Source organism: Siphateles boraxobius, unplaced genomic scaffold (assembly GCF_051911475.1).
Source record: "Siphateles boraxobius isolate OS27281-9 unplaced genomic scaffold, OSU_SipBor_1 9, whole genome shotgun sequence".
Lineage (NCBI taxonomy): Eukaryota > Metazoa > Chordata > Actinopteri > Cypriniformes > Leuciscidae > Siphateles > Siphateles boraxobius.
In genome coordinates this window covers 648,637-671,704 of record NW_027509219.1, presented here as the reverse complement: position 1 = coordinate 671,704, position 23,068 = coordinate 648,637, and the positions used below count along the sequence as shown (strand labels likewise).

At 36.1% G+C, this 23,068-nt stretch overlaps 1 protein-coding gene across 11 annotated transcripts in view; it reads right to left on the bottom strand.

Moving 5' to 3' along the window:
- cabin1 (calcineurin binding protein 1) overlaps positions 1-23,068 on the bottom strand; it is a 138,040-nt gene that overhangs the window by 9,199 nt on the left and 105,773 nt on the right. For all 11 annotated transcript variants that reach the window (XM_077223662.1, XM_077223668.1, XM_077223672.1 and 8 more), the window contains one exon: positions 9,748-9,822. In XM_077223662.1, coding sequence (XP_077079777.1) covers positions 9,748-9,822 — 75 coding nt within the window. The remainder of the gene's footprint in view (positions 1-9,747; positions 9,823-23,068) is intronic.

Below are 23,068 nucleotides of genomic sequence, written 5' to 3'. Positions count from 1 at the left end.
TAGGAAGGAAGGAAACTGCAGCTTATGATAAAAGAGAGAACTCGAGGTTGATTGCATATGTAAAACTAGGACAAAAGGCAACACTCCCAAGTTTCTAAGGTCCCTTCTTTACGCCTCTGAGATGATTTTGTAGATTTTATCTTATGTGGCAGGGTCAATTCTTAATTCAAAATATTGTGTAATTATTTTTACATATTCTGTGTAGTTTCTCACTGGGAAACAGCAATATAGCTACTAAAACACCAATCAATGAGCAGGAAACACACTTACAGGAAGTTACAGGTGGTTGCCAAGGTGTTGCTATGAAGTTTCTGAGTTTTTAAAAAAAAAAGCTGTTACATAGTAGTGATTTCCGAGTGGTTGTTAGATGGTTTCTTATTTGCCCAAGTCAAAAGAGCTCACACTCAAATCTCTGTGAAATCTCTATGACTTTAGTCCCTCCTTAAATGCAAAGCCATGGCCACACTAGCAAAACTTTGGGAAAAAACAAAAAACTTGAATCCGATGCAAAACGTGGGGAAATTTCCACAATAGACAACATTTCAGATAGCGTGGATTCCTAATGAGATACATCAATGACTAATATATATATATATATATATATATATATATATATATATATATATATATATATATATATATATTCATACAGACAAACTAACACATAGAATAACATTATAACTTCCAACACACTCAAATTCAGTTTAGTGTGATAGTGTAGACTAGGACTGTAATCTCCCAGTCGACTAATCGATTTATTGGTCGATACGTTCTGGCTCGACCAAAATTCTGATTGGTCGATTTTTTGCAGTGTTAATTTCATCAGGTGGAAAGCACTAATTGCTAATGGTGGTGTTTTCAGAACACCCCCCTTGTTTTCACTTTTTTTGGATTAGCCCAACCCACTGGAGACAGATTAAAGAAAGTAGAAACCTTGGTCTGGTGGTTTGCTGAATATTTATTTAATTGTGAGCGTTTAATTGAATTTTAATAGCTTTTAATAGATTGTTTCAAAGCAGCTTTTTACAGAGATAAACATAATTTAAGGTAACAGAGATACGTTTGGTTTTATAGGGGTTCTTGAATAATGTTTTTTCCAGCTAAAGTTAGTTTTGATTGATTCACTTCCGTCTAAATGATCATTTGTTATTAAATTAGACGCCGCTAAGACGACACCGTTCTCTCTAAACAGACTTTAAACGCCAACCTGTGATAGACACTGATGGCGTTCACATGCGCATTAATAATTGATTCTATAGTTATGTGCGTTTGAATATATGTGTGGAGGTTTGTAATTCCTTACAAACCATGCCTAAACAAACTACTTGTCTTGCCTATAAATTTTGATGCAGAATTTTATTTTATCACATAAATCACATATTCATTTTATCGAGGACATGCACAGAGTGGCTGAAATGATAATGTCTGTCAGTTATTATAACATATGACAAAAACAATTGTCTAAATGATGTTGCATATTCCTCAACAGTTCTTCTGCTGATATCACTAAGTTAGTTGACATAGTACTATTTTCGGAAATCATAGGCTATGATATTGCGCAGGTGCACGTGATGACATACTCTGTCGGCTCTGACAGCGTTGCATTTCAGTGCAAAATAATTAGATAAAAAACAATTTAATATACTGCAAATAGCCTACTAGTTTATGTTTATTTATAATTAATTTAGGTGGACAAGGCTACCAAGTACTGCGCAGCTAATTAATCTAATATTTTTTAATAAAAAATTACATATTGTAGCTTTAAAGCGTTATCGGCCATGAACCAAGCCAACAAGCTACGAGGTGAATCACAACACTACACAATTTGATTTGAAGCAAAGTAGTATTTGAAAATTATAGACAAAAAAACAAAAGGCACAAGACTGTGTACATAACAGCTTTAGTGAGGTAAAGAACTACAATCCCATGAACAGCATAATCTAATTAAAAACAATTTATAGAAATATAAAAAACTACAACAGCATTTTTGACAAAGTTGCCAGTCAGCGCCAGAATTTTTCGATCAAGTTCACAAAATTTTCATGGCCCCCAGAATATTTTGTTGTATAAATATCTGAACATGCACTATATCAAAAGAAAGAACAGACCCTCTGCTTTTAAACAAAAAACACTGTTTTATTCTAGTTTAATGCATTTTTTTTTATCAACACTTAAATGTTGGTAAGTTTTATAAAAAAGCAACATTGAGCGCATAACCGAGAAAATCACGTTTTTATAAAAGACTAGGCTAAATCCAGATGCGATTCAGAACGATGACCAAAACACATTAGACCGAGTCCATCAACACCCCTAAAGCTTCACAGTCCAATAACTCGTCCTGCATGGGTCAACATTTCATTCAGTAACGTTAGGCATTTTTCATTTATATGCCTTTTAATGTTTGATGATCGCATTATTTTACATATGTATCTATGCTATCGCTTATTTCTGCTGCTTCTTCGCCTGTTTTGATCTGGAGCTGCAGTACGCTTTCAGAATATGTGTAATAGCGCCCCCTACCGTATAACAGTGAAAACATAGAATCACGGAAAATTCAGTCAGTGGCGTGGCCGCGGGGATAAAGTTAAAAATGTTGATTATATATATATATATATATATATATATATATATATATATATATATATATATATATATATATATATATATATATATATATATATATATATATATACAGGTCCTTCTCAAAAAATTAGCATATTGTGATAAAGTTCATTATTTTCCATAATGTAATGATAAAAATTAAACTTTCATATATTTTAGATTCATTGCACACCAACTGAAATATTTCAGGTCTTTTATTGTTTTAATACTAATGATTTTGGCATACAGCTCATGAAAACCCAAAATTCCTATCTCAAAAAATTAGCATATTTCATCCGACCAATAAAATACGTGTTTTTAATACAAAAAAAGCCAACCTTCAAATAATTATGTTCAGTTATGCACTCAATAGTTGGTCGGGAATCCTTTTGCAGAAATGACTGCTTCAATGTGGCGTGGCATGGAGGCAATCAGCCTATGGCACTGCTGAGGTGTTATGGAGGCCCAGGATGCTTCGATAGCGGCCTTAAGCTCATCCAGAGTGTTGGGTCTTGCGTCTCTCAACTTTCTATTCACAATATCCCACAGATTCTCTATGGGGTTCTCTATCGCAATGCTTCATTGGAGTGGGCAGAGCTAAAGAGATATTTTGATTGTGGCGAGACTGATTGGTGGAATTTTCTGTGAAGCATCATGGGTAATGTACTTTTTCACCACAAATTCTGCTGTTTAACGGGATTATTTTAAGAATAAATTGAAAAAATGCTGGCTGACAGTTTCAGCAGAAGCAAATACCATCAATTAACCACCTCGTAGCTCACAGTCGGTCTTGTCTTTAATGGTTTACAAGTTTCCATACATTTAAAAAAAAAAAAATCCCAATAGGGAAAATTAACGAGATTTTACTTCCGGAACCCGACTGATGCACACTATTACACCAAACAGAGGCATCCATAACTTATATACGTCTTTATTTCCAAGCTGACTTAGTTTTTGAGGCTTGAGGTTTAGATTATACTATTAGAGAGAGTTTGGTTTCCTAAATGAGATGTAAGGTCTAGCCCACGGCACAGAGATTATTTACCAGAAAAACACAGTATCATCTCTCAACCACAATATCTGACCATTCGTCAACACGGTAACATGTATCGGTCCTCAACCTGCACGTTTTGACCACTAGAGGGCCAAATGGTCACACTAAACCAGAGGCTATTCTTGAACTGGTGCTAATGGAGAGAGGTGAAAAAAATGAAGGACAGAAGGTGTTTCATTTATCTGAGGGCTTCAGTTACACATGTGTAAAGTTATGATGCGTGAGCACTGGCACAATCCTGTAACCATGGAAACAATGTGTTATAACATAACCATGTGTTCGGCCTAGGGTTGCCACCTTTGTCTGATAAAAAAACCAGGACATATTGATGACCCGCACACACAGTGGCTCGTCGACGGGGGGAGTGGGGGTTGGTGCCAATGGCTTTAGGCAATGCTGTCTTACATGCGCTTCATGAGGCACACACGCGCAAGGTCTCTCGCTCTCTCCCTCTCTATCGTGCGCGCGCTGTTTGAACATACATATTCACGTAGACTTGTGAAAACCGGGACATATTCATCGTAGCCTTTAGAAAACCAGGACATATTCACATAGCCATTTGAAAACCGGGACATTCAGTGTCCCGGGAGAGTGTATACATTTCCCGGGACAGGTTGTTAAAAAAACGGGACAATCCCGGGAAAACCGGGACGGGTGGCAACCCTAGTTCGGCCATGTGCCCTTATGAGGGTGTGTGCTTAAATATGGGTTAACCTCTTAACATACTGTAAACAAAAGCGAATTAGACAACAAAGTGATATGCCAATGAGGCTTTGAGTCAGTTTTGATTTCATCAAACAGAAATGTGAGCGTGAACTGCAATTTGCATAAGAGGCTGAATTTCATAATTGCAAGTAAACAGACTGTTTTGTTGATAAAGCCAATGGCTGATACAGTAATTATGGTTCACTCAGAAACACGCAGCGGCCAGTTATCAGCCAGCTGGTAAGTATTACTTTCATATACTCACCAACACTCATTTTTTCCCACACTTTGCATTTAGCTAGCATTAATTTGTCCCGCCAAAAGATGGCGCCGCTAACACTTGCAGTGCTGTCAGAAGCTATATCATGAAATGCATGTATTTTAAAAGTAGGTCTATTTGAAAATACAGCACCCCCCAGCAATGTGAAAAAACACATTTTTAGAAAGAAAAAAAACATCCCGGAATAGTGACGCTTGCCTTATAATAAACATCACAAATTAAAATCATAGTTACCATGGTAAATGTTTGCAAGGGCCATTAGCATTCATATATTGTTGTTCACAGTGAGGTTTTTTATTGCCATGCACAGGATAAAACACTTTCACATGTACCTGTGGAAAAAAAGCCAGTCCTCGTATGCGAGTTTGCAATAGTGAAATATATTAGCTCTTCTGAACTCTAATAGCCCCAGAATGACTCAAACGACAACAAACAAAACCATTCATAACCCCTGAAAACAACAGCAGCTCGTCTGTAGCTTTAAATCCCACTCGTTTCACCTGCAGATGGAGAGAGAGAGCGAGAGACTCTTCATAGTGAGTGATCATTAGACCACACAAAGAGACAGAAACCCACTGACAGGAAGTTAATGAACTCCAAACATGTTATTTATTTATAACATGATAATGTCAGGTGTCTTTTTTTGCGTTATGAAGAGCTGTCTGCATGTTGTCAAAGTTATTTCCAATCAGCTGAACGTCCTCTTCCAGGACGAAGCTAAGGTGCAACTTTAACTCAACAATAGTGTGAAGTTCCCCCTCAGGAACAAAATTAGGGTCTTTAACTCGCTTTTTCTCCGGGAAAGCCAAAGATAATTGACGTTTTGCCATCTTCATTTGTTGCACCTTCAACCAAAACTAACCAAGCGTTGATAGTTTTACTGAGAACGGGTAGATTAAGGATACCGAGTCAGGGAGCAGTCGAACTACACAGCCATCGCTACCGGTGGGTCACGTGATCCGTGCACGATGTTCTTGAATGAATTGAACCCCAGTCTGTTATTGTTGGGACATCGACTTTGTATTTTCACTCCGATAAACATTATGATGAAAACGATGTCAGTCTCTCGCCTCTGGGCGATCCTTGGTAAATGAAAGTTGTGAAGGAGTCCGGACCTGACTTTCACCCAACCCCATGCTATATCAAACCTGTACGATTTTTGTTTTTTGTACACAAAAGGAGATGTTTAGCAGAATTTTCATGCAGCTCTTTTCCATACAATGTAAATGAATGAGGGCAGATGATGTGAAGCTACACAACTGATAAAAAGCACCACAGAAAGTCCACACAAATGCACTAAACTACAAGGCGACTGAGATAGGAGACATTCATTTATGACGTTTGGTTTGTCAAACATGTCTTGACAAGCCATATTTGAATATACACTACCCCATTAAGTGCCACCCCCCCCTCCAAAAAAAATCAGCAAATTAGACTCAAATGTCCTCAGACCTATCGTATGACTTCAGAATAATAAAGTGGGAAAGATGTACAGATTACTATTATGGTGCTTTTAGTCATTTTTGGAGCTCCATTCACTTTTATAGATTATTGTGCCAAAAATCTCATTTTGTTTTCCAGACAGAAAGTCATGTGAGTTTGGAACGACATGAGTGTGAGTAAATGACGACAGAATCGTGAGCTCCGGGGGAAAATCCCTGTAATAAATGTTCTGCAAGTCACTTCAGATAAAACTGTGAGCCAGATGACTAATGAGTAATCAGTAAATAATTGGATACAGAGAAAGCCTTTGCAAACACACACAGGTGAGTTATGATCGTACAGTGACTGATTGCATGACTGTGTCATGTTTCATTTGTCTGGAAGTCTTGAGCAGGTTTGGTGCTCTGCGGTACATAACACACACAGAAGCTTTTCTGATGAGCACCCCAACCCACTCTCTCTCTCTCTCTCTCTCTCTCTCTCTCTCTCTCTCTCTCTCTCTCTCTCTCTCACCAATGCATGAACCCACGCTTCCCACAGACAGTTCCTGTCTGACTGACTGCTTCAGAGAGCCGTGACTTCTGAGGAAAACAACAAAGAAAGAAGACCCGCTGAATAAACAAACCGCCTCTGCCTGAGGAAAGAGGACGAGTTCAACTTTACTCTTTACTAATGTTGTGAGCAGGGCACAATAGACAGACCGGCAGAGAGTAACCGTCCTCCACTTGTTTTGAGTTAGTGACTGAGAAATCTGACGTGAGAAAGTTAGTTCTCAGACCAATAATTCCTCTATTGAATTCTTAAAATTATATGTTTTCTGACTGGCATATCACAATGGTGTAATTATGATGTATATTAAACAGTTTTCAGCTCAATCCAACAGAGCTTTGTTATAATAAAAGCTAAATAAAAAAAATATATATATATATATAAAAATTTGGAAGTAAAACTATAAGGCGGGTGTCATGTTGGAACCATAATCACCATTTATATATACACTACCATTAAAAAGTTTGGGGTCAGTAAGAAAATTTTTTTTTTTGAAGAAATTAACACTTATTCAGCAAGGATGCATTAAATAAACCAAAATTGACATATTTTACAAAAGTTTTTGATTTCAAATCAGTTGTTCTTTTAAAATCTTTCAATTGATTAAAGAAAAAAAATGTATCTTTCCACAAAAATTATGAAGCAGCACAACTATTTTCAACATTGATAATAATAAGAAATGTTTCTTGAGCAGCAAATCAGAATATTAGAATGATTTCTGAAGGATCATGTGATTTTTAAATAGTAATAATATTTCACTATATCACTGTTTTTACTGTATTTTTGATCAAATAAATGCAGTCACAGTGAGCAGAAGAGACTTCTTTCAGAAACAAAGACACGCCTTACAGTTTTACTCCCAAACGGTTTATTTACAAGTATGTTTTAATATTTATTAAACCATATTTTTTGAGAAATATATGTGAAATACATTTTTAAACAGCGAGACACATGTCTCAGAATATCGGTGTCAGAGAATATGGAACTTTTTGAGAGATTCTGTAATTTGTGAACTAAAAAAAAGGTTATCTGGCTCTTAAATGTCATCGGCTCACTTCTCATTTTTTGTTTTTTATTCTGGAGCCCTGCGTTACATTTTTTGTTGTGGGATTCAGTGTTTGTCTTTCATCACGTACAATTCGCAAGCTCAAAACACAGACAATTATACTGTATTTCCTGCAGCGCAGTGGAGGAAAGAATTGGCGATAAAAGACAGATTCTGTCTGGGACAGGGCATTCAAATTGGAAAAATAGCCCTGACATTATCTAACAACATCATATCGATGCACATAAACAAAACAGCAGCGTTATATAGTGCGTCCCTCGCTGTGATGGAGTAATACACACCAATGGTGGACCAACATGATCGACCTGTCGCTTATCAGACAGAAAACAATGTAGTAATGGCGTATTAGAGCAAAGTAAGCCGCAGAGAAGATGAAGAGAGACAGCGATGTGAAATGAAAGCGGTTGAATCGGGGAGTGAGTTGAGTGGGTGAGAGATGGAGAGAGAGATGACACACACAGCAGGGACTCTTATATGTTTTGCCCAGACTAGTTTCAGTGCACTAATGAATGGCTAATGAAAAGAGAGAGAACGCTCCTCTTATACAGGAGCGAACGAGAGCTGGACGTCAGTGTGTGTGTCTCTCTATCAAACGCAGACAACATCGAGCCCTCTCACACACTCTGGCTGTGTTTGGCACGGCATACACTCATGAAACTGCCAAAATACCAGTTACACTATAGCTATTGTTACCAGTCAAACTGTGCTAACTTGACATTCACTAGTTCAAACGTTTGGGGTCGGTACGACTGTCATGTTTTTAAATGTCTCTCACCAACCTGCATTCATTTTATCTAAAATACAGTAAAAACTGAATTTGTGAAATGTTATTGTTTTTATAATAATACATTTAGAAATGTAATTTGTTCCTGTCAAGGCTAAGCTGAATATTCAGCAGCCATTACTCCATTATTATCATCAATGTTGAAAACAGTTGTGTGGCTTAATATTTTGAGCAAAAAATGCTACATTGTTTTTCAGGGTTCTTTGATGAATACAATGTTTAAAGGAACAGCATTTGTTTAAAATCTTTTGTAACATTATAAATGTCCTAACTGACTTTGATCAATTCAATGCAACCTTGCTGAATAAAAAAAGTATTCAATTCTTTAAAGAAATGTTACTGACCTCAAACCTTTTATTCGTATCCTGCAGAGCAGTGACCAGAAATGAAATGCAGTAAACACTTAACAGTGTGATGAATGAACTTGAAGAATTAAGCAATATTTTAACATCTTTTTGAGACTAATTAGAAGATTTAGAAAATCTTTTATTAAAAAATGAAATGTCCTCAGAAAGAATTAAAACTGAAAGATTTACTTCAACAAATCTATTATTAACCAACAGATGTGGATGAGGAAAAGTTTGATTTTAAAGTATATTAATACATAGATTAATTTGTATATTAAAATATAACATTATGAAGAATAAATTAAACATTTAATTTAATGTATCAAAACATTCATATAATAATAAAAATATACAATTAACATTAACATTATATAAATACAAAGGCTAATAAATAAAAAAAGTGTCCATAATTTAATGTTTTGTCTCAAGAATAGTCATTTTTAGTGCATCCCTTCAAACTGTCAACAATGACGCGTTCTACTATAAGACTGTTTAATTTGCATAATGCATACAGTTGTGTAAGCCATTTTTAAAAAAAAATAGTAGATAGAATTTAGTATGTAGTGAGTATGTAGTAATCAGTATGTTAATAATCCTGTGTCTCTCTCTCTCTTTGTGCTGCCCAACAAAAGTTTTCATTATTTGAACAGCGAGAGGAATTGAGGGATTCTAGCAAACAGTGCATAATTAATGCATCTAATAAATGGCTCAGAAAGACCGAGATGTGTGTGTGTGTGGGAGAGGAGAGAAAGAGAAGCAGAAATGGGTAACACTATATCCAAATGTGAAAACATCCAGCGAGTCTCCTGCGTTTCCAATGGAGTGAGCAGAGGAGAGAAAATTGGATTTGCATTCCAGAGGGAAAAGCAGGAGTGTGTGTTATTTCCTGGAGTGAGACAGAGAGAGTGTGTGTCCTACCTGTCTTTGTGCCGACGTTGCCATTTGAATCTGGCAGAACTTCACAGCTTGATCCAGAGCTACATCCTCATCCACCTTCAGACACAGAAATATGAGAAACAACATGAACATTATCATTCATCACAACCATATGAAAACAGAGTTTACTTGAAGCTTTGCGATGCTGTATCATGTCATGTTTACCATCATTCGCATTTTACAAACCATCGACACTTTTGTTGAACTCTGAAACATAATTTGCATACTCTGAATTTTATATACAGGTGAAACTCGAAAAATTAGAATAACATGAAAAAGTTATAATTTTGATGATTATGGCTTGTGAAAACGCCAAATTCAAAATCTCAAAAAATTAGAATATTACATGAAATCAATAAAAAAAGGATTTTAAATACAGAAATGTCAGCCCTCTGAAAAGTATAATCATGCATATAGTTATAAATACTAAATATATTAGTATCACCTTTTAATCTGAATTACTGAAATACATGAAGTTTTGCATGATATTCTAATTTTTCAAGTATCACTTGTAAAGTTGAGTGTTGTAATGTAAAAGACATTGATACATTTCTATCATTTTATTATAGTCAGTTTTAACTTTACACTTTCTTTGTTCTTCAGGAATGTGCAAAAGAATAGTTTATACTGTCATATAAACACCAAAGGTGCACAATTATAGGCATCGGCATAGAAATGAATCATTGCGGAGTCTGATGAAATAGTTCAGAGAAGAATGATCTTGTCATCTTGTAATTATGGTACTTCAGTCACACTATGAATAAAAGAGTTTCAGAACATAAGAGTGGAAATACAATAAAAACAGGAACTTTGTTGCTCTTTTGAAAAAAAAAACTTAAAAAAACACGTACACAACACAAAACTCCTACTCCAGCACTTTAACATGTGACTGCCCACATTCACAAATAACCGTACGCTCAGTATCCTGACAGAGGTGTTGTTACTCACGTCATGTGCTCAGTGTGTGTAGTGAAGCATTCAGCGAGGTCATTCACGATAAAAGAGTCTGAAAATGTACAGTTCAGGTACAACTCGTTTTGGTGCATGTGACGCTCCATTATAGGGCTTATTTCACCCATGTTTCCAAACACAAATGAAGATATTTTGGTAACACTTTACAAAAAAGGTTTCAGTAGTTAACATTAGTTAACTACAGGAGTTGACATGAACAACATTTATATGGCATTTAATAATCTTAGTGATCTAAACATTTACTTATATGTTTTTAAAATCAAAAGTTGTGTCTGTTAACATTACTTAATGCACTGTTAACTAACATGACAATTTCGATCACCTGACATTAACAAAGCATTAATAAATGCTGCAAAAATATATTGCTCATTATTAAGTCATGTTAACTAATGCACTTACTAATTGTAAGAACCAATTTAAGTCTTTAAGACCAAAATTATACCCAGGTTAATATGCTTTCAATTTGTATTATTATTCTCCTCATCTTAATCCTGTTTTATGTGCGGTGCCCTACTATTTAAGAATTTACTTGAAGTTATCCTGTACAGAGTTTACTTAAAGTTTTCCTTATATAAGAATTACTTGTTATTAAAAGTTATCCTTGTATATTTTACTCGAGGTTTTCTTTGTATAATTTACTTGAAGTTCGCTTTAAAGCCACTCCTCCATATATGTTCATACAAGTATATGCTGTTTTAATGTTAATAAATGAGACCGTATTGTAAAGTGTTACTGATATTTTAATGAAACCTGAGATTTCTGTCCCTGCATTGAAAGTCCACTCCACCAAAATGTTGACACTTCAAGCTCATAAAGTAATAATAAATAAACTAAAATAAACTCTTTTTTTATTTTGTCTTCAACTATTGCGATAGTATCATATCGTGAGTTCAGTAGGCTACATCCTTTTCACCCCTACTATCAGCAAATACTAATACTTGATACCTTAAACGCTAAAAAAAGAGCTCGACTCACTCTAAAAAAAAAAAGTGTAAAAGATAATTTCATTGAATTTTGAGAGCAAAAATTAAGCCAACCCAGACCGTCCTCCAGAAAACGAACACTCACTAGCCAGTGTGTGTGTGTGTGTGTGTGTGTGTGTGTGTGTGTGTGTGTGTGTGTGTGTGTGTGTGTGTGTGTGTGTGTGTGTGTGTGTGTGTGTGTGTGTGTGAGAAAGCTGCCAGAAAAGCTCTCAGAAATCAGTTGATGATTTCTGGCAGAAGCGACCGACGCTAATGAAGGACCATAATCAGACCATCTACAAATATGTAATAAAAGTCAGTGTACACACACACACAAACACGGGCCGAGGTCCCGAGAGCAGTGTTTCCCCTACCATTGTTTTGGGGGGGCGCCCCGCCCCCCCAAAACGACCCCCCGCCCCCCCTAAAATGCTGACGAAATCCAGTCATAAAAAAGGAATTTAGTGTATAACGCGGAATTTCACGGAATTTGTAAATTTGAGGAAAAAATAGAAAGCAGTTCAGTACACTTGAAATCAAATCGCGATGTAGACTAGTGTGTGAATATTAAAACACAAAGACTATTTAAATACGAATCCTGCATGTTCTGTGTGAATGAATGGTGCCGCCGACGCGCAGTTTCATTTACCACACACACACACACACACACACACACACACTGAAGCACGTATGACGCTTGCGCTATTTTTTGGCCTATATGAAGACACAAACGCATGAACTTCCTCTCCAGGCTCTAGATCCACTCTGAAAGTCACTTCGTAATAGGGTTGGGAACCGAGAAAAGGTTCTTATGCAGAACCGGTAGTGCTAGTGTTTTTGGTTCTGATGCGATGTGTGGACGAAGTGCTGGGAGCTTATCCTTTAATAGCGACGTCTCACCACATAAATATTAAAATTGTAATGAATGCACTGTCCCTCGCGCTATTCGTATAACAAGTTAAAAAAAATTGCGTCAGATATCAACGCAGAGAGAGAGAATAAGACAGTAGAGCTGCACCATTAATCTTTAAACGATCTCGATTCAAACACCCACGCGATCTTATTCCTAAATGACAAAAACTTCACACCGGGACATTCAAATCTGTTGCGCTGTCGCTGACATGAAACATCTAACGTTAGCTTTACTTTCTGTCTTTTCAACAACACAGTATCGATATTTCTGTGTTAAAAATATTCAAATGATCACAGAAGTACTGAGATAAAAGTTTATAGTTCGAGAATAAACACTGATGTTAAAACAGTTAATCACCTTTTGAAAGTCGCTTCAAATAACGAAAATTCGCTTCAGAATTTACAAAATGTATATAATGAGCGATTACATCATGAATGCCTTTTTTCAAAACGTGTTTTTGTCTTATCCTGAATCACTACGGTAAGGCTGTAATAAGCGTTTAGACTCAGACTACTTTACACTGGTCGGTTCGGCACTGCTGCGGAGTAGCCCAGTGCCTGCGTGACTCACTCGCGTCATTGACATAAACATAGAGAAGTAGCTCCGGCTACAATGTTCTTCCGCAAGACGCATGCATTTCTGTTTATTAACTGCTAGAGCACTTTAATCCAGTAAGGAAACAAGTGAAGTTTCACAGAAATCAATCATTCAAACCGATTTAAAAAATATTATGTTTCACCTGTCTGGATCTTACATGTGTGTTCAAGCATATTCTACCCCTTCTGAGAGGGTATTCCACTGCTGGATATACAATAAGATATAGGAGAGGTCCCAAATTATCCTTGAGAATGCAACATTTTTTATTTTCCTTCAGAAAAAAATATTGCTAAATAATATGTTGCATTTGTTGACATTGCCAGTCTGTTAAACTCATTTGACAAGTAGGGCCTATCAGAAATAAAACACAAAAAGGATTGTGTATTTTCCCCGTACTACTATTTGTATTAGTTTTAATAATTTTTATTGAATGGGAACCGGAACCGGAATCGTTTGGCGGAACCGGAATCGGAACCGAAAAATTTCTTACGATTCCCAACCATAGACTGTATGTTCCCAACCCTACTTCGTGATCATTTAACCGCTTCATTTGAGAACAACTATCATCATGACATAAACACACAGAAACTCAAAAGGTCTTCACGGCAACCCGTCAAAATAAAAGTTCGGTTTAACTTGACAGAAATATATTACTGTTGTACATTAGAATTTAGATATGTCCCAATGTAATAATACACTAACACTAATCCAAATAAATTATCATCAAAACTGAAATTTTTAAGGAATAATCCATGTTTTAATTTTAACAGTAAAGCTCATTGTGCAGCAAGTTATTTGACAAAAAGTTTATTTAATTTCACATGATTAAAATTGATGATAAATGATACAATTTTTGTTTTATGTCTTCATTTTATTACCAGAAAAAACACAACACAGAATTAGTGTTAGTGTGAATTAGCGCAGAATTAATTAGTGTGACATTTTTTTCATATATTTTAAAAAAAAGTATTGTTTAATGATTCATAATACATGATTTCAATTAATTAGACATGCTTTTTGATTGCAAAAAAATTACACCACGTATCCGTAACACGCCCGCTCCGCAACACTAGCAGTACCCCCCCCCCCCCCCCCCCCCCCCTAAAAAAGAATCCTAGGGGAAACACTGCGAGAGGATGCAGAAGGAACAAATAATCTGTACCACAGCTATGATACGCCAAAATGTGCAGATGGCGTTATGGTGTCCTGAAAATGAACAAGTCAAAACAAAGTTCTGTCTGTATGAAACACCAAGAACTTACACAAACAAAGTTAATATTCTAGTTCAGAGTAGTATAAACAAAACCAACCAGCAGAACGCTTCAGGAGACTTGTAATATAGCACACAAGTCACATGGAGTAGTTTTTTCTCATCACTTTCATGGAAAAGGGCTCTGAACCGGTTCAAGGAACGAAACAAACAAAAAGTAAATCAAATTTATTCATATTGAACAGAAGCGCTTATTTGAAATGACAATTAACCAGTTAATAAAGTTATTTTATTGCTCTGTTTAATATTTTAATTTCGGGAGTCAACCACTCGAATGAATGAATTAAAATAGTACGGCTTATGCTAATGTGACGTCAACGCGTCCAACGCAAGTGAAATGCCGACGCTCAGTTGTGAACTCATCATAGGTAAGTCACTGGCGTTAGCTTCTGGATGTCAGGAGTTTTTCCCGAGGATATGTCACCAACCGTTTTAGTATGGCAGGTAAGTTTTCAAACCAGCGAAAATTGTAGTGTTAGTGTAGAACCGCTACTATGCAATGTTATATATGCTCAGACACTTGTGTGTGTCATTATATTATTGCCATTTTCCCAAAGTGACCCAAAGTTTTCCCAAAGTGCCATTTTCCCAAAGTTCAGATCAGCATTACGTTTCAATCAACTTACAGGTTACAAAGTTTATTGTAGCTATGTGGACGCTCAGTTTTTCCTGTCGTTTAATGCATTTGTACGGTGTCCCACTAGTGCACAACACAACGCAATTTAAAAAGCAAACATAAGTTCACAACACAACGAATTAAACCACAACACAATTGAAAATGTACAACACAAAGAAACAAAGCCGCAACACAACGGAAATACTCCCGAACCACGATAAATTTAGTTTTCCTTGCCATTGTTCTATAGAGTCGGCAGTCTTAATATACACCACGATTAGTTTTAACAGTATGTAGCCATTGTATATCGACATAAAATATACTTTAAAATCACCTACATGAATTATAGCTGTGTATTTATACTCGAGAATGCTTTGACGCGCTACCACAGCGCATGATCCCTAAGGGAACGTCTGGCAATTCCACCAAGTGGTTAAAACGCATAATTTATTATAATATAATTTGATCAATAAAAATAAAAGCCAGTTGGTGAATTGCAGAATTACAGGACGGTATTGGCACAGTTTCACCAGTACTAAGTCAGTCTGGTCACTACTAACCACAAGCTTTGGGACATTACAGTAGGCCTAATGTTTTTATAAAAAAAAAAAATTGTGTACTGTGCATACAGGGAGCTATTTGCACAGTTTCACCTGTTTTAAGTCAGTCCGGTTCATAGGAACTACAACCTTTGAAACATGATTAAAAAAGGGGGGGGGGGGGGGACGTATTACATTACAGAAATTTCCTACAAATTATTGTTTACTGTAAATACATGAAGGGAGGTATTGTAAAAAAAAGTCACCTGTAGTAAATCAGTCTACTACCAATACAATCAAGCTTTGGATTTTGAACATGTCTGTTTTTAAATATATAATTTGTATTAATTAAAATGACTTTTAACGTTTTAACAACTTGAAGGAATTGGCAGACGTTCCCTTAGGGAGGCGCTGTGGTAGTAGCGCGCCAAAGCATTCTAGAGTATAAATATGCAGCTATAATGCACGTAGGTGATTTGAATTAATAAATGTCGATAAACAATGGTTAGCTACAATGTTGAAACTAATCGTGGTGTTGATATATTTTCAGACTGCTGACTCTATAGAACAGTGGCAAGGAAAACTAACTTTACCGCGCACCAAGAGCCCTCTAGTGGTCGGGAGCATTTCCGTTGTGTTGCGGCTATATTTCGTTGTGTTGTGAACTTATGTTTGCTTTTTAAATTTCGTTGTGTTGTGCACTACTGGGCCACCATACATTTGGCGAGTTAAAAAAGATGAAACATGACCAGATGGCAAATACCAGACTGCTTCCCTTCTCCTCAAATACATAAAACATTAGTCTTTACAAAAAATGAAAACGCTGTACTTATTCAAAGAACCAGCTCTTTTATTTACTCTTGCACTGTAAACAAGCTGAGGCAGTCTCCAAAATATGTGCATATTGAAGCGGGTGGAGCTTCTCGAGGTTCAACTGAGAGTTTGAGGAGGTTTTACTTATAAGCTCTTAGTGTAAAGTTCAATTCAAGCTCTGGTAGAACGTATCAGGCAAATAAATAGACAAAATTCTGGCTAATAATGTTATTTTTGTGTAATCAAACTGCTTTCAGAACTGTAATGATACAGGAAGGAACACATGAACAGAAATATTAAAGTCCCTCTGTGGTGAATTTTGGTGTTTATATGTCTATGTGTTGTTTTCAATATGCTTTAAGACAAACCATGTGTAAATTCATAAGTCGACAGCATTGCTGAGTATTTTCTCTTTAAAACTGCAGTGAACCAAAGACAGTCCCAAAAACACTGTTTGAAATCGTAACCTCGTAACCAATCAGGTCAACGTGTGATCGTCAACGAGTGGATCTTTGAGTGAGTGAGTGGAGGCGGGGCTCATTTGCATATTCATAGAACCGTGTATACTAAATGAGGCAAGGGTGTAGAGTTACATTCAAGATATTATCAAGGCATGAAGAATTTTTTTTCAAGGAAAAAACTATGTAATTTTGGTGATCAAAGATAAAATTAACTACAGGGTCTATAAAAATGTGCATTTTGTGTTCCACCGAGTCAAACAGGTTTGAAACAACATGACTGAGTAAATGAAGACTGAAGTTCTATTTTTCGGTTAGCTATGCCTTTAAAACATGGTAAACAGGCTGATTAGGCAAGTTCTGAAGCTCTTATTGATTTGTTGGATCCTCCAAAACTTGACACACAGAGGCTGATGGGTTATAGAACAAAATGACCTAAAAAGCTCTCTCACTGGAGTGCTTGTGGTCATGGCAACCGGAGGAGCAGGCTGAGATTGGGCATCTCTGGTGTCTGTTTCATATCATATAGTTGGAGCACGGTGCTCTCTTTAAACAGTGTGTGGGAGAGAGAAAGAGACAGAGACTATGACACCTTCACTAATCCTAACCATTACAACACGATCTACCTTTAAGATATAATAAATAATCTCATTTCTGTGTCTGAACGCTCAGGAAGATAACTCAGGGTGGTTGTAGGCAGTGTTGGGGTAACTCATTACAAGTAATCAGATTACTTTTTCAAGTAACTAGTAAAGTAACGCATCATGTTTTCAATTTACAACAAAATATCTAAGTTACCTTTTCAAATTAGTAACGCTAGTTACTTTTTCACATTTATTGACTGACAGCTCTCCTGTCCCCATCTTGAGAGAAATAAAGTGAGGTGTTGTGTGCACTGTGTAAACATGGTGGTTATTTTAGTTCTAGACTAAATGTGAATATGCATTTATTCATCTCACTTGCACGAAAACAATCAGCAATAAAACAGTAAAATGCAATATCAGAATTTTATCAGAAACTATATCAAATTACACAAATATACTTCATGTATTTAATCTCACTTTATTAACCAATGTCTTTGCTGCGGACCTTCAACGATCTAATTCAACCATACTAATAAGAGAAATGACTTTAGATTAGATTTAGAAATAAGAGTGTTGAACTTCTTCTGTATTGTTCTTTAATCCAGAATGGCAGCAGAGCTGTGAGGTTTGTTTGAGCGGCGCCCTCTACTGTACAGGAGTCAATATGTATTTCCTTCAGCCAGAGGTTTATTCATTTCACTTTTGGTGTGAAAGGGTCTTAACACTTGCCAAAAATATAACTTTTTTTATGTTATTAAAAAACAAACAAGCAAGCCCAGCCCAGGTGAGGAAAAGTAACTCAAAAGTAATGTAAAGCATCACTTTTCAAAAAAAGTAACTAAGTAATGCTATTAGTTACTTTTTTGGGAGTAATGCAAAATTGTAATGCATTACTTTTTAAAGTAACTTTCCCCAACACTGGTCGTAGGAGACTTGAACCCTGACACCAAATGCCCAGTTAGCATGCTCGCTAATGCTAACGTTAATCTACTCCATAAACCATTTCTAAAACTCACTTCAAGTTGTCCTACACTCAATTTAGCAGTGTGTGGAGTCATACGTGTTGTTTTCGTGCAGGTTTAGGGCTGGTATGTGTGTGTGTATGCGAGTTGACTATTAGGACTTGTTTCTCCGGTTGGTGTGGTGTGAGATTTCAGGCGTGTGACTCAAAAACACTGCACACAACCAGTCAGATGCACAAGACTACATTCTCAGTAACCGCACACTCCACACAGAGTTTGAGCAGTTAAAAACAACATCTGATGATGAAGCCTGACGTGTCCAGGGTTACTCATTCTTTATTTTTCCCACATTTTACAATAATTAATAATAATAATCATCATATGTAAGCACTATTTCTATATGTAGGCAATTTTTTTAGAATAGGTTCAGAAGTTAGTAAAGTGTGTCCAAACTTTTATAGCAAGACTAGTTATGCACTGGAATCATTTTTTTTTACCGAAACACCAAAACCAAAATGTATTTAACAATCGATTAATGAAACACTTTTAGTTAACATGCCGAACTACAGAGGTCACCCCACGTTAAAGATGGACATTTATTTTTTATTTCATTATAAAACTGATAGAATTTAGTGGTTTTGTTCACGCATCAACTGAAAACAGCACAGACTAGATTTTGCTTCATCAAATTGAGGATGAATTTAAAACGGGAAACTGATAGTCAACCCAGACCGTGCGTCTACACAGTTGACATGTTTACCTGATGCTAGTACACGTTCTGTGCAGGAAATAGACACTTACACGCTGAAAAATACATCATCGGAGAAGCACTAATTAAAACGTCACCATTTCAGTCAATGATTTCGCGACAAACTGAAATTTCATTATGAATAATATCATTATGCATCACTACATACTATGTCATAATTGCATCTATGCAGCGGTTGACTGGTCATCAATCTGAAACACGTTTTTTCTGCTCCAAATGTGCGATTTGCAACCACTTTTGTTTTACTCTGGCCGGACTCTGTTCCCGGAGTTGCACACAAACTGCATTGCGATCATTTCCCCCAGAATTTTTTTTTGTGTATGTAAAATTTAGTAGAATGTAAAAAGGATGTTTACACAGTTTTGTGCAGGTATTTTTTATGTAGCATTAATTTACTAAGCTAAAATCAAACCATTTTGTTTTTTTGCTTTAAATCTTGAAATTATACAATACAAATAAATGTATGCAACGTGTGTAACATCTTTGTTTGAATTGTGATTTAAAAGCAGTGGTTGCCTCAAACAAAAAAAAATCTTTAAGTTAATTTAAGGCCAGTCTGGCCTGCCATAGAGCAAATAAAAAATTAAAAATGACTTAAGGTTTTTTTTCTGTGTGTAAAAAAAAACTGGTATTGGAATCTATGGAAGCTTTTTTCCATCATGGAATAAACAATTTAAAAGATAATTGTGACATTATTTAATAATTCAGATATTTTTTCTCTCGTAATTGCGGGTTATAAAGTCAGAATTACGAGATATAAACACGCAATTATGCGAGAAAAAAAAGCCAATACTGCAGATATAAACTCAGTTAGAAAGTAGAAAGTGTGTCGTATTTACCTTTTTCATTTTTTATTCGGTGGCGAAACAAGCTCCTATAGGAATCGGCCCATCAGCACAGACTCCTTAAGGTCTGTTCACATAAGAGAAATCCCCTCATTTCAATAGCAATCCACCAGATTTGGAGTTTTTTGTGGGTGAAATATTTCCACACGCAGATTTCACAACATTTTCACGCAAATTTGCCTCAATGACCAACAGAAAGCTGCTTGATTCTGTGAGATTTCAGTGAGCTGAGCTTCATACATCACTACGCTATTGGCAAAGGACAATGGACCTTTTTAGCAGACAAAATTCTGACGAAATGTTGCTAGTGTGACCGCACCTTGCTCGCAATTGTTAGCTTTTAGCTATATTCATCGCTTTAAAAGGTTTTCTACAACTGAAAAGGTCAAAAGAGAACAGTCACAAACTCCTCTTCTTCTTAAGTGCGAAATGTTGTGGGTAATATTAGTCCAAAAGAACAAATGGATGCATATTTTGGAAAATTCCACCTGTGTATCCAGGCACTTTTGTAATAATACTTTCAGGGCCTGAATTTCAGCATGGGATTGCAGGTATTGTACATAATTTTACTCTTTCCTGCAAATTCAGCGCTTATAATGCATTCATTCACTAGCAATGTTGGTTGAATGAGTAAATTAATCTACACAGATGAACAGATCAAATCTATAAATTGAAACATGTCGGTCAGGCTGCAATTTCAGGTCCTGCCCTTCTATGATTTGGGACACACTAATCCAAAACATGCATTAATACTTCATAGTACGAAAAGCATTTAAATCAGGATGCATCCTTATTCTTTCTTTAGCAATTGCATAGAACACAAAATGATGATTGAATCTGAATACATGGCTCAAGATTACTAGAGAAAGCTGTGGTAGAACTGGAGGTTTATGGTTCATGGTTAATCTCAGCCTTAATCCAGGACTTCCTGGAGCTTAACTGGATGTTTATGTTGTCGATTTAGTATGGGAAAACCTTTATGACACATGATCAACATGACGTGAATTGACATCCAGAGTTACAAATGGGACAAATGAACCAAAAATGTGGAAATGTTTCTGAAGGTTTTCTGCATGCAATGCATTCTGGTGGGTTAGATGATGCTAGATGATTTGGATGCCAAATGAGGTTTTTGGTAACACTTAACTTTTAAGAGTATAATGTATTGTAACACACCATAATGTCATAAAGGGTCATTCACAGTATTTAATCGCCAGACATTGGTCGCTGTTGGCATTCCTATTTTAGGGTTTTTCCTCTACACCTTTTAAAATAAAGGTTTTTATTGGCATCAGTGGTTCCATGGAGAACCTTTAACATCATGGAACCTGTCCATCACACAAAATGTTCTATTTAAATTGGAAATAGATTCTTTAGAATATTCACATGTTCTTTACACAAAGAAAAAAATGGTTATTTTAAGAACTGATCTCTAAAAGGTTATTTTCAAGAATTTCATTCTTTTAATGAGGCTTTTTTTCTTCTCTATGATAGCAGGACATTCAAACTGTTTTACTAAAAATAACAAAATGAAATTTAATTCATAAATAAATTAAAAATGTCCATCATAGAATAGGTGTATTCAAATCATGGTAGGTATGAATTGCATTTTTAATGTATTTTAAAACTAATAATTTTATTTAAATGTTTATATTACGTTTTCACCATATTTATACATAAATTAAATCAAGATATAATGTTTACCGAACGTAAAGTCATTTGCAGTTTTTAAGAGGTAGAATTGAATAATCACAAAAGCTCAATAAGTGAAATATCACCAAATAATGCAACATCATTCATAAATGCTAATGACTGTTGGAGGCCAGTGACAAAAACATCTGTCCATGTGACTGATTGAATAAAGTGTGAGAAAGTTTTTTTAATTTTTATAACTGCAGATTTGGACTGAGTTCAGTTTGCAGTTTCCTGTGCGTTAATAACCGTGGATACCATTACGAGAACATACAACTGATTATAACTTACTTTACTCCATAACCTATTGTGCTGTCTATGAAGGAGGCACTTCATCACAGGCCATCAAATCAATGCCCAAAACGCTCCCAATGTGAGACTGATACAAAATGTAGTCAGCTTAATTATGCAGCCCTCCGAGATACTTCACTTCAGCCAAATCATACAGCAGAACCACACATAACCTTTGCAGAGAAGGCAATCCGAGAATAAACTGCAATGAGTCCCTGAAAAAATAAATCTTAATGCATTATAGGCTCCAAATAAAGCGGATTGTTAAATTTTTCAGGTACAACCGTTCCTCAATCAGCGAGGTAAAGATGGGCCAATCTGAACAGCGAGTCAGTGTCCAGGGAACACATTAAAATCTCTCTCCCTTCCACTGTCATCTCAATCAGAGAGTTACACAGTGCTTCATAACAAACAACCACAGAATACACACACAAACACACATGCAGAGACAAGCACTACAATTAGACTGAGGTAGACACACACACACACTCACTCACTCAGAGAGCAGATGCAATTACACAGGCAGGGGAAATAAGAGGTGATACACTGTTAGAGAAGTAGAGGCTGATAATGGACTAGATGAGTGCTGCGAGTGCGAGTGTGTGTGTGTGTGCGTGTGTGTGTGTGTGTGTGTGTGTGTGTGTAAACTGCCATTAACCTCTCATACAAATAACATACTTTAATGGCAACTTTGCTAGTTTGTTTTTTACCTTGACATAATTAAATACAGAGTTCAACACTTGATGACGGATTTGGGAAAAAGAGCGCGATGAGACATAACCACTTGTTTTTTTGTTTTACCAAAACAGACACATTTATAGCGTGAATTGTGGGGCTTCCTCTGCTCAAAACGCAGTATCTTATGAACTCGATTTTACATATTATGAAGACAATGTGAATGACACTGGCCCATGAAAAAGTCAGTGCTATAGTGTCTTCTGAGTGGGTACTAGGTAGTTACTTACTGGCCCATGTCAAAAAGTCTCAAATTATTGTTTTAATTTAAGTAAAAAAATGTAT